The 14,597-nt window shown below is 39.2% G+C and overlaps 1 protein-coding gene across 2 annotated transcripts; it reads left to right on the forward strand.

The window, feature by feature from the left end:
• Positions 1-783: 783 nt before the first annotated feature.
• Positions 784-14,290, forward strand: LOC147702999 (uncharacterized). Of its 2 annotated transcripts, XR_015297270.1 has the most exons (5): positions 785-989; positions 1,815-1,865; positions 3,502-3,645; positions 11,844-12,368; positions 12,473-14,264. XR_015297270.1 is itself a non-coding variant. In XM_086928860.1 (4 exons), the coding sequence occupies exons 1-4, from the start codon at positions 843-845 to the stop codon at positions 11,967-11,969; spliced, it is 468 nt and encodes a 155-aa protein (XP_086784986.1). In that variant the 5' UTR covers positions 784-842; the 3' UTR covers positions 11,970-14,290. The 2 variants fall into 2 exon arrangements, 1 of the variants encoding a protein (XP_086784986.1); XM_086928860.1 differs by having other exon boundaries at positions 784-989; positions 11,844-14,290.
• The last annotated feature ends 307 nt before the right edge of the window (positions 14,291-14,597 follow it).

Genomic DNA, 14,597 nt, shown 5'->3' on the forward strand with positions numbered 1-14,597 from the left:
GTCTCTAGATTTTCGCACATAGCCCGAATCGCAGATTGATTTTGCCTTGATTCTGGAAAGCTCTTTTTTGACTCAGCAAAACCACATTTAATCTCCTATCTCATGTTGAGGAGTAAATGCTGGAGGGTATATTCACTGTCTTCATTGTTGCCCCCTGAACATAATTCCAAATCTTTTGCTACGTTTATAGTTTCTGGACCTACTAAGTTAGCAGCCAGGTGATCTGGTGGAGTCTTTATGGCTGTGCTGAGTTCTGCGGCATCATCATCCGTCATTGATTTATCTCCCTGTTCTTGTTCCATTTCCTTTTCATATATTTCTTAACATATTATTAATCCCGTTTATCATGACAGTTGCCCTTGAACTGAGTCTGGTCTATCCACTGACTTTGATTATCACTGGTGTCTTCTCTCTGCCCTCACAAATAAGGTAAGGAAAGCGTGGTAGTAGAATCTCGTTGTTGGAATACTGCCTGATCACTTATGGTGACATCTTGAACCTGTATCTGGAAACTCACAAGGTAGGGGAGAAGAAAGAGAGAAGACATGCAAATGAGACGGTTCTATAATTATATATTGGTGAAGTACTTCGAAGGACTGGAAACTCTTATCAACAACTTTTGTCATTTCTTCTTAGTTCCACTGACTAGCAGAGATTTCTGATAGCTGTGGTTTCCACGATCCTAAATTGTTAAGTCATCAGGATTTTTGCGGCACTCGAGTGTTTCCTTATGCTGAGACGTGCTGTATAAAATGAGGAGATGGCGTGTGAGCAGGTAGGAAGACACAAGTGCATCAGCCTCTTCTGCAAGCACCACGCCCTGCCCTTCCTGCACCAGTGCCATGAAGTCCTTGATGCTTGCGGTGACCCTGCTCGCCACCCTTGGGATCATCAATGCGGCAGCTCTGCCAGCGCCACACAGAAAATTGAAATTGCAGGAGATCCAGGCAACGGTCCAGAATGTCACTCAGCTGTGTAATCGGAGCAAGGTAAATGTAAAGGAATATATGAGTTCCAGATATGTGTAGTATCCAGTATTAGATCAGGCTGCTATCTGGCTACACTTGTGCAAACGCTCACGTACATGTTTTCAATTTTTTTGTCCATTCATGGCTGATATCTTTCAAACTGATATTTTATCTCTCTTCCTCTCTTACTCTTTCTCTCTCTTACTCTCTCGTTCTAGCTGTCACTGCACTTTATTAACCTTTCTCACACTGCCTACCAGCCAGTCACAAGTAACAACCGCTTTCAGGCTTGGGGAGAGACGTGCATTTGTTACTCAAGTGAGCCTTCAATATCTGATCAGCGGTGAGGCCGCGACTGCTGCACCATGACCTATGCTCACATTAAATCTGACAAAATGAGAAGAAAGCACTGTGGACTGCTCTTCTCGGGAGACTAAAATCCACAGGGGGTCGTACCATGTCCAGAAACGAACAGGCATCTCTTTCCTCTCTTTCACCATCCAGGGACCCATAACTTGCAAGGCCGAAAGAACGGCACCAGTCTCTGATCATGGGGTCGCCAGACCCCAGGGGATGAAAAGGGCAACACGCTGGCTTGCACTGCGGGTGGGTTCCTTAAGCAAACGAACAGTAAATTCCAGCAAGGGGGGGGTCTCAAAAAATGGACTGTGATTATGCATTAGAAGCTTCGATAATAATGAATTGGCAATCTGCAAATTGATTGGTCTTGCAACAAAGTGATTGGAATGTACTTTTTATTGGTTGGCCAAGCCCAGTGGCAGGGCAGTTTGCATGCACTCCTTTACAAAATGAAGGACTGTAACACGTACTCTGTTTTTTTTCTAGGCTGTCTGCAGTAAAATCTATGTGCAAGATGTCATACCTCAACACAAAAAGGTAGGCGAAGAAAGTCAAATGTACATTATTCCCACACAATCCGAACACATCATAAATGATCTGGTGTTGCCAACATGTGTTGTACATGCTCACCCCTCAGATGAATGGAAGTAAGAGGGAGCAGATGACACAACGAGTGCGCTGCAATAAGTGCACAAACTGGTAATTTGATAAATGTTTATGCTGGGAGAGATGTTCTAGAATGCCACCTCAAGTATTTTACCTTCTGATTGGTCAAGAGACACCCAAGTGACTGTCGTTAAGAATGCATTAGCCAATACATGCTCAAGAGAGTTTGCTTATTAATCAGAGTTAACCTGTGCATAAGAGCCTTCGGTGTTTCCAGTGATCTTTTCAGTATTTTTCAAGCCTAAATATATTACATTTTTGCATTTTTGCATTTTTACGCACTTTTTAAATTCTTTTTTTCACCACACTGGTTCAGTGCCCTTGTTATTGCCTTGCACTATAAACTTTGTGTGGATAACTTTAAACAATCTGTGGGCTTGATAGGGAATGAGATCAATAGGTCTTGGAATGTACATTTATACCTTACATTGCAAAGTGATATGACCCTTTAGGTCAAACCAATTACTCTTCGATACATGCACAGATACATAGATATATATAGAGAGTCAATTATTGCAGCTTAGTAGCTCTGATGTACGTTTTATAGCTTTTTAGTTCTCTATATGCTTATAGTGCAAGAGGTCGGTGTACTTCAAAAAATGAAATAGGTGTTGGGAAAGGCATATATAATTGCACGAGGCCCTTCAAGATGTGATTACTGATCTCATCAGTTAAAATCTGTGACTTCCAAGTAGATGAAGACTGTGAGTAAGATACCAATACAGGTCTGCTAAAAGTAGTGAATGTCTGATAGGGTTCCTCGGTATTTCACAGACATAGTAAAAGAACATGAAACCGATCATATGTATATGTTTATTTGTAAGGTTGTCCTTAGGCATTTAGACAATCAATTCAAGTTTCTAAATAGTCCTTGCATCTAGGGCCTTCAGTCGGGATTCCAGTCAGCGCTTAATTTGTACATTTTGGCACCTGAATACCAAGTAGTCTTAAATCCACCTCAGGCCTCTTCAATCCGCTGCAAGACTCCCTCTGCCCCTTCCTCTTGCATGTTTGTGCACATTCCTCTGTTCCCCTTTTGTGACTATTTTTCAGTTTTTCGCTTCCTGTGTCTTTTTGCATTGTTCGATTTCCCTCTCTTGCTCACTGTAAATGGATGATTCTGAAAAATAAGTGATTGTGCCCAAAAATAAGTTTTGGTGGCCCCCACCGGCTTAAGTTAAGCACTGCTGCACAGATGTGTTTGCATATTTCTGCCAATGTAGGTGTGGGCTTTATAAAGCTTCACTCTGGGGACCCAATGAACATGAATTAGGTTGTGGGAAAGCATGTGTTTGAGAGGACCAGCAGTAAATCCCTGTCAGTCATAAAAACACTAACGTTTACAACCAGATGTACCTTTGTGAACACGGTCCCTCCAGTTTTAAAGTTACCATATGTAAAGGTTTCTCTTTGTCTGTGAACCATGGCCTCCTTTCCTACTTCATTAGATTTGGTGGAAGAAGCCTTGTTGTACTTAGAAAAACCTTTATTTCCCTTGGTTTTACAGAACTCTCACCAGCTCGACGTCTTCTGCAAAGCAGCAGCTGCCCTCAAGAAAGTCAAGGTTGCAGAAGAACATTTGAGAGTCAAACTTACACACCTGGTTAATCGACTTATAATCAACGGATCAGAGAAACATATGGCAAAACCCGTGAGTACCTTATATGGAACACATTAAACACAATAGGGATCATTTTAAGTGTCTTCAAAGTAATGGCAACAAAGCTGTGACTTCAATAAAGGCTACTTTTAATTTCGAAGAGTTCCTATACATTCTTGTACTTCCATTATAAAATAATATTTCTTTATTTAAAAATATGCTGAGGTTCACTTTATCAATGTATCACTTTTGCAGGGAATGGTGGTGGATGGATTAAAAGGAGGCATGCGAAAGCCATAAATTGAATGTTCTCCCTAAATCACGATGCGTTAAGAGACTTCTACCCAATAAGTAATGTTTCCTTCTTCGTAGTCATGACGTTCTGCAAAATGTATTTAGCAGGGAAAATTGAAGTAAACGACCATCATTTAAGACACTGTGAGGGCTTCAGCATTGAGGAAGTTGCACCCCACCCTGCTGATGGCTATCTCTGCATGTAAGATGAAGGACAATCCTGTCTGTTGCTAATGCTCAACCTCAGAGCAGCATTTAACTATGTTGCCCATTAGATTCTTCTTTACACTGTAACATCCTCTCTTTGATTGGGGTTCGGGTACTAGTCGTTCTCATCCAAATGATATCAGCCGACAGGGGTGAAGCTAGAAGTTCTACCTTGCTCCCAATACTGTGGAGTCTCCCAGTAGTTGTTGTAAAATAAACCTATTGCTTACAATATATTTAAAGTGAGCTTAAGTTCTTCCCCTTTTAGTTACTGTCTTTTTTTTGTCCTGACTGTTTTAGATATTGGCTTAAGACTTTATCAATGACGTCTTGCTCAGCCAAATTGAGTATATCTCTCACATCTAATGCTATTGGTTGTTTGGGTGTAACCTTCCACGTAAACTCAAGTGCTTTCAGTGATCTGTATGTATATATAATTTACAACTACAGACCTCTTCGTTTGAAATATTGGTGAGGGCATATGTAGCGGGCTTGTATTTTTATATGGGCCTCTCAAATCTTTATTTACTTCCTATTTAAGTCAGATTCTTGGTCCGTTGCACTATGTTTCTCCAAACTAAATAATAGTTCTTGAAATTGGGTAAATAAAGCTATGCTGATTATTCAGTCTACTAAACTGTTCAAAAGTCTGATAACTGCTTATCACTTTTCACTATTACTCTGCCCCCAAGATTTTATTCGTACTGCTTCCTGATGGAAATTTAGTTATAGTCTTTTCGGAAAGATATTAAATTAATAAATTGCCATTTTCAATTTGCCATGAATAGATGTTGACTTAGGGGCTTATATCATGTCAGTATTAGATTTTGTATTTAATTTTCAAGTCTGGTAATTTTAAGAATTGCTGTAGTAATAAAGTCATATGACTGACCTATGTGTCGTTTAAAAGAAAAGTAAAAGTAAAATGCACAACAAAATAAACATTTAAGAAATTCCCAAAAAGGCCCATAGAAGTCTTAGAACACCCAACACTGTTCTATAACCCTACCTTTTGGCCCTAGACAGCTGGGTGAATAGAAATGGAGCAACTAAAAAAATGAAAAGCTCACTGGAGAGATTGACGGGAGAAATATGTTTGTCAACAAGTTGATCTAATTATTAGGTCTCGGCAACCAAAAGTTTGAAGACCTCTGATCTAATATGATCATCTTGGCACATGTATGAGGCCGGTGCATTTACATTTATCTGCCCCCATTATATTTTTTGCACTTTAAAAAATATATATATATATATTTGAGCAGAGCATATGGTTCATGATAGGTTGAATACTTAAAAACAATAACAATAACAATAAGACAGCTTTTTAACACAAGCAGTTAATCTCATAATCATTTAGAAGACAACCTGTAAAATGAAAATGTTAAGTTTTTAGCATAGCAGCAATATAAGAGAAAAATGTCCAAATACGCCTAAAGTGCAAAGATCAACTATAATCATTCGTCCTATAAAGTGCCAAGTGCAGATCTGTAAAAAGCTATAGCCAATAATCCTATAGTTGTTCACCGAGCAAAAACAATGATTATTCGGCCGAGAAAGTGCAAAGTGCTAATTTATAAGGAGTTAAAGTAGCTAATCCCATGACTATTCATGAAACAAAGTGCATAATACAATTTATCTAAATTACATATGAATAATATCAAGAAATGTTGGTAGGCCTAAAGTGCAATATCAATAAAGTGCTAGTGCTAGTGTGCTCTTAACAATACATTTCTCCTAATACACCTTTAATACAAACACCTGAAAATGCAAATGCCCCCTACAAAAAGAAAAGAGCTTCTATAATTGTTACATTCTTCTAGTATTATGATCTCTCTTTGATCTTTTCCAATTCATTAAAAAACTTCCAATTATTTTCAAATCTCTTAGTAGCTCCTATCCTCCTGGCGTAGGCTTCTTCAAATTTTCGAGTCCTTTTCATTTTATTGAACCATTTCTGATGGGAAGGAGCTTCCCTAGACCTCCAATTTTGTAAAATCAGGGAACGGGCTACCGAGCTTGAAATGAATATAAAAGCTGTTTCGGAATCAGATTGCCTTATTCCCCCTTTACGAATTTCGAATAGGGCAGTTTCAGTCTTGATCGTAATTCTTTTCCCGATTGCCTGCTCGATATCTAAAAAAACTGTCTACCAGAAAATCTTTAGGCCTGCACAGGTGAAAAAGGTGTGATGCCACCCACCTTACCCTTCAGCTTGACATCGAAAGCATTTGTTTTTAACCTCCGGGAATCTTTTACTTAGGGTAGCCGGAGTTAGGTAGGAGAGCCATCGGGATAAAAAGGCCACCCTTTTATAATTTGTAGCACATAATGATTTACTTCCCAGTAGGCAAACAGACTCCCACTCCTTACCAGACAGCTCACGTCAGGTTTCCCGATTTATTTTCTTCAAATGATTATTTAGCACAGGGGCTTGTCCTGGTTTGTGCAACAGCCTATACCAATTTCCTACCCCTCTTATTTTAGCCACATAAAGAGCAGCCACCTAGGAGTCAGGGGAATTCAGCATACCACTAGTATTTTTTAACCTGAAACAATTCGTAAATATTCAAGAAAGGTCGGCTTCGTGTTTTTTTGGGAAGTTTTGAAGTTTTTAAAAATACTGGGGTTAGTAATCCAATTTAATGTGTCATTTTATCTATACCAAAGCTGTCTCTAGCAAAATTTGATCCTATTAAACCCAACACCAACTCTGAAAAGGCAGCTTCGTAATATTTTCTTAAATGTGGCAGCCCCAAACCCCCTAGCTCTATAGGCAATTGCAAGACATTTAGTTTGACCCTTGGAGCTTTTTTTACCCCAAATAAATTGTCTAAATAAGGTATCTATTTCCCTGAAATATGACTGGTTTATTTTTATCGGGATATTAGAGAATAGAAAGACTAGCAGCGGTAATATGGACATTTTAATTAGTGATATTCAGTCCACTATCGATAAGGGGAGTAATGTCCATTGTTCTTAATCTTACTCTTCGTCCTCAAATAGTTTAACTCGAATAGTTGATTAAACTGTGAAGATACATATATCCCGGGATATCTTATCAGGTCAGTTTTGGTCGCTTGAAGTTTCAAACAAGGTGGAAAAGAATTCAGATCAGCATGAAGGGCTAGAACCTCAATATTCTGTGCATTAATTGTGTACCCGCCTATTTTTTCAAACTCAGAAAATTCCCTCAGGACTGTTTCAAAATTCACCCTTTCCGGAGTCAGGTACAAAATGATGTCATCTGCAAATAATTTGAGTTTGGCCATGTCAGGAATTGGGGGATGGATAGCAGCATTATTTTGTATCTTTAAAACCAGAGGTTCAATAAAAAAGTTAAAAAGTAGGGGCGAAAGTGGGCAGCCCTGTCTGGTGCCGCGGTTTATTTTAATGGTTCCCGCACAGTTCGCATTAATATTAATCTTACCTGTAGCACCCAGATAGATATTCCGCAGCATATCCACTACTTGTATGGGAAACCCAAACCGTCCGAGGGTGGCAAACAAGGTTCTCCAATTCACTAGATCGAAAGCTTTTTCCGCGTCGACCATTACAATGCTCGCCGGAATACAATTCGTATTAAAATAATCTAGGGCATGTGTTAGGAACTGGGTATTAGCCGCCATTGATCTACCTTCTATGAAGCCTGTTTGATCTTTATGTATGGCTTCCTGGGCGGCTGGTAAAAAACTTTCTGCCCATATTTTCATCAGAAGTTTATAATCGGAATTCAAAAGACTGATGGGCCTATATGAGTTCACGTCCTCCGGATTTTTATCCTTCTTAACAAAAGAAACGATTACTGCTTCTTTAAAAGCCAACTGAACTGTACCTCCTTCTCTAACAAAATTACATTAATTCCACAAAGGAGTCAAAAGGTCTTTTGCAAAAACTTAAAATAAACTCAATTGGGAAACCATCCTGTCCGCAAACTTTTGCCCCGGCTGTTGTTTTAATAGCTGCTAAAATCTCACAAGTCTCCACTTCCCCTTTCAATTTGCCAATTCAATTCTCCAAAAGTTTTGGGATATTCATGTTTATAAAATATTCCTTAATTAACTCATCCTCCACTAAATATTCGGTAGAATATAACCGGCGAAAATGGTCCATGAAGACTTGAGAGATTTCACCATTGTCAACTATTTCTAGACCGGACAGAGGATCCAAGATTTTCAATATTATAGCTGACTCTTGTTTCTTTCTGGAAGAATTCGCCAAGAGTTTGCCAATTAGCTGGCTCTCCTCATAGACCCTCTGCTGAAATAATTGTGAGTTACAAACTTGTAAGATAAAAAAATCCTCCAACGCAGCTCTTGTCTGTTCATATTTATTTGGGAGGAACTGGAGTTTAAGAGCATAATCCTGATCCACTTATAATTGCAATTGGGCTATCTTAACCTTTCGGGCGCGGTACTGACCGCCCATATAAGCTATTATCCGCCATTGGCCTGTTGCCTTAAACCCTCCCCATACAGAGAATGGAGTGGCAGTGCCTTCATTAATCTGGAAGTATTCCCAAATCCATTCTCTGAATCCCTCTACCCACTCCTCATTTTGTAGAAGAAGCCGATCTAGCTGCCACCTAGGGCGTTCCCTACTTTCTCTCCCAAGTAAAATTTCTATCCCAACGTATGCATGACCTGAAAAGGGATTGCCACCTATACAGACATCTCGAATCTGAAGGGATCTGGAATTAAGAAAAAAATCTATTCGAGAAGCTGTCCGAAACCGGCACGAGTAACAAGTATAAAATTCCTTATCTCTTTTTGATTCTCTCCATGAATATACTAATTAATACTCTTGTATAATAGCTTCCAATATTCTTTTTGTATTTGGTTTTAATTGTTTTCTATTTCTGTTCAAGGTATCCTTATTAATATCCTGTATAAAGTTGAAATCCCTGCCTAATATCACCTGCCCAGAAACTCCTACCAATAAATCATAAATCTCTGTCAAGGGTCCTATATCATCTGAGATTGGTCCATAGTAATTTATGAAATTTAATATTTATCCCTGCAGCTTAGCTACTACCCATATCCACCTTCCATGTATATCCCTATGAACCTCTAAGAATTCCCAGGGAAGTTTGTTTGAGAAGTGAATTGCTACCCCTCTTACTGCCAGACCTGAAGATGAAAAAATACTTTAGAAAACATTTTGGGTAGAAAAAGTTTCGGAGAGTTAGATGTGTCTCCTGTAAAAACAAGACTTGGGGATTTAAAGAGGGCAGACATCTTATAAGAGCGCCATAATTCTTTTTGTTAAGTATTCCATTTACATTGGCTGATAGGATCTTACATTTACTATCTTCCGTAATTAACTATTCTTATTGTAACACCCCCCTTCCAACCCCGAACTGCCCACCCCCTCGAAATGTGAAAAAAACCCTAGCGACCACGCTATCCACATTCCGACCCATTAGGCTAGTTCCTACTGGGTGTCATGAAATTACACCCTAAGTGCCCCCACTGATCCCAGGACCCCCCAATAATCTTTTCACCGTCAATCTGGTTAGCTACCTGATCCACTCAACCTCTATCTACGAATAGAGAAAGCACATCTTTCACCCAATGAAAATCTCGCAGATTTAGCAAATGTGGCAAATGTTAATCTAACAGTTGAAAAATCATCACAAAAATTCGATCTACTTAGTGGATAACAGAAAATAATCCCAAAATTAACTCTCCCGCCAGACTGTGCTTCCCCCTCTATCTAAAGGACATCTGTTCCATCCTGAATCAAATCTGCATCGGTGGAGAAAATAAATATTGCCATTTAAAACATCTCTATCGGCCCCCATATGATTATTCAACTACTAGCCCCTGTTGAGATCTCTTTCAAAAGGGCCTGTGCTTCTTCTTGTGTTGAAAACATAAAGAATATTCCTTTTACTGGTACTCTGAGCTTTGACTGCTGTGCAATTGATGCTTGTGCACCATGAGCCTTAAATAGATGCAGGATCTTAACAAACTTCTTTCTCCTCCGGGCAGCAGCGGTAGTCATATCCGAGAAAATATCGCATTTACTGGTCTCCGTCACCGGGAATTGTCTCTGCTGAAATGCCTGTGAAATAATTCTTTCCTTGATCCTAAAATCTGCAAAGTTCAGCAAGAGGGTTCTAGGAAAGGTAGAGTTGGGGAAGCGTTGAGCAGAGATACGCTCGGCTGGATTCAGCGCCAGGTAGCTGCCGCTATTACTGGGGGGGGCCGGATCAAAGGGCACCTGTGGCTGCACAGAGGGGTGGCACTGAGTAACCATCCACCTATCGAGGTGCCTCCTTCTTGTCCTGTATATTTTTAACACTTGTATTTCCTTTGATTTACTAAAATTGGATACTTAAAACGCCTCTAGCATAAACTTAAAGAGTAAAGAGTCATTGAGGAGTAGTTTTGAATATTTATTAATCTAGAGCTAGGGATCTATTGGCTGACATCTTTCGGTGCACCCAGCAAACATTATATTCTTTAGATAACACTTACTTGGCTCCTTAAAGACATAAAGCTTAAGCCTGGGGTGCACCTCTGTGTGAAAGCAGGCCAAGAACAGATAGTAAAATCAAAACACAAAACGAACGATACAGTAAACAACTGGATCAAAATGACAGATACGATTGCATGTAACTTATAATAATACAGTTTACAAAATGTAACTTATAATAAATAAACAAAAAATATTTAGTGAGAGCACAGAGTAATAATAGGTGATGAACATGCAAAATAAGAAATAAGATAAAAATGTAAACTGAAAAAAAATGTCTCCAGTGACTAGTCACAGCTCTCATAACCAGGGTGCACCTGAGCTGGTAAAAGTGTTAGTTAGGAAATTGGTTACAGTGTGGACTATCACACAGTAAAATTAGGATCGTTGTTCAAATGTAGAAATGCAACATATAACTAGTATGCATGAATAAACTACTTCTATACCTTAATCTGTTGGGGGGGGTGCTCTTCCTAGGAAGCTTGTAATGTACCAATTTAGCCAAATATCTCTACCACTGAGTGAGCATATTTTACTGAGGAACTTTCTTTAAAATGCCATACGTGCAGGGGTCTCAAGGTCCATATAGTCCTTTAGGTAGCCAAAAACAAACAACGGTGTGCACAAATAAGAATGCAGATGAAAGTCCACCTGTGTTAAAATAAGGAAAACACGGCGAATTGGGTACAAAATCGGGTCCTGGCCTTTTGATTACGAGTTGGAACTTTTCAATCAAGCGTGGTCCAAAGTAACTTTTAAAGTGTTCATAAAGTGTTCATTACGGCAGTGAAAGCTCCTGAAAGAAGAGCTGTGTTTGAAATACTTTCTGCAAGTCCTGAAAAAGGCACATGTCCGTAACCTGTGAGCTGTAATGCTCTGACACTGCCATCAGCGCCTGGTTTCTTTTCAGTCTGTTTTAAAAGTTATGTCTTATATTAGGCTCTTTTTAAATGAGATGCTATTTTGGAAAATATTTTGTGCAGTGCTTGTATGCCTGCTTGAATGCACACATTGCTTCTCTCTTGAGTACAAAAACTTATACATGAATAAATAAATCCATATATACATACATAAATAGATATGGAGATATTCCAGTAAATGTCTTTACAGCAGTGATCATCACTATGACTCTGGTCTTGAAGTAAGCATGTTTTACCTTTCCTGTTGAAGTGCTTGTTTTGTCCGCTGCCCATCTCATTTTTACTATGAACAACCAGAAGCTCTTCTCAGGTCTGTGTGTGAAAATCTTTTCCCATTTTATGTTCTTCCAGGTCATATGTAAAATGGATGAAGAAGTGAAGGCTGATGTAGAGGTTGATCTTCATACCTTCCTGAAGGGCCTCCTGAAGGCCACACAAGAGCAATATTGGAAGCTAGACATCTTGACGCGGCATTAACAGATGCATATTTGTCTCAGATACTAGAAAGCAATGGTGTCGGCCAACGTGCAGATAAGAAAAGCAAAAGACCCCCTGATTTCCTCCGATATTTGAAGAAGGATTATGAAAATGGCTCTACGATCTTTTTTTCTCCAATCCCATTATTATCTTCTGTTCAAAGCTCCCCATTGGGGCCACTGTTATACTTTCACCCATCCCTCGGGCAACTCCTGGTCTGAGAGTATGGAGCCCGGAGGACACAGAGCCAACCAGGAAAAATAGTTTGGGCCCAGATCACACCATTTCCCACCATCCTAAATATAGCTTATGTGCAAAAAAGAAAAACAAAACAATATACTACATAAAATCTATCCGTAAGACTGTGACTTGCAGATATTGAACTTTTAAAGAATTATTGTCACCAGCCACAACCCATCTACTGTCAAAAAATAGGTTTAAAAACTGAGTACAACAAAAGTGACAATTATCTTTGTCGCCAAACACTCTTCGATGAAAAACAGAAGTCTTATTGTTATTATGAGGGAAGCAAATAATGTTTGAATCCATAGCACCATTGCTTTAGTATTAGAAGAAATGCTAACCTTAGGTTACATTATGAGAGTGTAATTGTTATTTTTGGATGGGATTGTATTTGTAAAGGAAGGGGTAACTATTATAATGTTGGTATGTATGTCTAAACGTAAAACCGTGTGGTTTCCAGTTCTCTTTAAATCTTTCCACAAGGTATTCAGAGGGCTAGGAGGTGAAACAAAACCAGTGTCAATGGGTATTGGTAATACCAAACCTTAAATCCATTGGCGGGTACATCTTCGGGTGTAAAGAATAAGTATCTGGTAACCAGAAAACTTTAGAGTGGTGGGCATGTGCTTACAAACTCAATGTTGGGACTCCCTAAGTATTATATCATTCCATAAGTTCTCTAAACAAAGGGTCTAGTATGTTGCCTTAACTGCACCATGAACATAATATGAGGGAGAGGGAATACAGGTGCATCTGTGTGTGTGTGTGTGCTGATATATATATGTATGCATGTATTTGCCCACCTGTAGAATCTCGGATCGATGGGGTTGTAGTTTATGAGATGAGCAGGCTCGTGATTCTGTGATCTGGTGGATTTGTATCTTTACTTTTAAACTCCTCCCATTATATTGCTCAAGAATATTGGTGCTCCCCCTTTTAGACCCATATACTATAAATTACGTAATTTTCTATCCTGCCTATAAAAGAGTTAGGTAAAGAAATAACGTTTCACTCTGTAGCTTCCATTCATTCCTACATTCATGAACATGTGATTCACCATGTTTTCAGTCTTGGTTCACAAGAAGGACACTAAACTACAAGTTCCAGGGTGCACCGGTTGGTAAAAGAAAGGGTCCAGGACTGAATCAAATGGCAGCAAAATGGCATGGATTAAAAAGATCATCTGACGCAAGGTCTTCCCTATAAATATATGGAGGGATGGAGTGCAGGTACAAATTCACAGTGAGATTTGCACTGGAAATTTTCCAAAAATGTCCGCTCAAAAATATGAAGGCACCATACTGCATGGCTGGCTAGCTCAGTGTGGTGCCATCTTTCCATGACTATATTTGCCCCAGAGCTCTTTTGCATCAGAGACCTCACAATAAACCTCCAGCTGAATAGAAATGCTAGAAGTGTGTCCCCTCTCCTCTCACTACAGCTCCTTCTCTGTTCGCATTGGTGGTGAATGATCTTTACTTTGTGGAAATCTATCCTACATAGGGTGGATTTTCTCTTATTTCCTGTCATTCCAACATGGTAGAAACCCATCTAAATACTTAAACCGGATTAGATTGAGTACTAGTGTAATTGTTTGGCAATTGTATTGTGAGATTTGCACCAAAGACCAGTGCAAAACTGTCAACTGATCCTTTCGGCACTGTGTGGATATTGGCAATTTATATGTTCGAGTCCCAAAAAGTGTACTTATTCTGCAATAAAGTTGTAGGCTTACTTTAGGGAACTAAGCAGCAAAAACAATCTCATTTTCAACTCAAATTGTTTAGCTCTGCTTATTGGTTCAGATTTTTTGTTCAGCTTGTAGTTGCATATTTCAGTTTGCATACATGCTGTTGCAAGCTTCACATACCTCGCAGCTGTCTGCTGCACATCCTTATTTTCTCATGAATGCATAGAGTGAATGTAGTCAAGTGTATGACATGATTGTATCTATTTAAAGCTTGTTCACAAGAGCTTCAGTTTATTTTAAAGAGAAAATGTTGAGTTTATAATAATCATATGTAATGTATAAGTATGAGATTAAATATTACCAAAAATAATAAAAATACAATTTCTATAAGATTCTCTGGATTTGTCTTTCTATTAGTCTATTAAGCTCCTGCTAAAAGATAATGTCACATTACTTGTTTCGCCCAAGTTGTTTTCAAGGGAGCTGCCCACGTGCAAAGGGCACCCCAATGATGTCCATTCCAAGACACGAGGACCGCTCAGCCGGGTCTTTGCTGAATAATATGCTTGGAAGATATTGTGTGCAAAGATGTATTCCTATCATAGGAAGCATTGAAAACATTTAATGAAGGGTCTCCGTGCAGGCAGTAGTTACTGTTACAGGCCCGCAGACAGAGCCCTCTGTGGCTGCCAGCT

The sequence above is a fragment of the Lissotriton vulgaris genome, chromosome 7 (genome assembly GCF_964263255.1).
Source record: "Lissotriton vulgaris chromosome 7, aLisVul1.2, whole genome shotgun sequence".
Classification (NCBI taxonomy): Eukaryota; Metazoa; Chordata; class Amphibia; order Caudata; family Salamandridae; genus Lissotriton; species Lissotriton vulgaris.

Excerpts from the sequence above, each read along its gene's own strand:
- LOC147702999 (XM_086928860.1), top strand. The coding sequence starts at position 843 with ATGAAGTCCTTGATGCTTGCGGTGACCCTGCTCGCCACCCTTGGGATC. Across the intron at positions 1,866-3,501 it reads TCATACCTCAACACAAAAAG|AACTCTCACCAGCTCGACGT; the intron begins GTAGGCGAAGAA and ends TTGGTTTTACAG. Across the intron at positions 3,646-11,843 it reads AGAAACATATGGCAAAACCC|GTCATATGTAAAATGGATGA; the intron begins GTGAGTACCTTA and ends ATGTTCTTCCAG.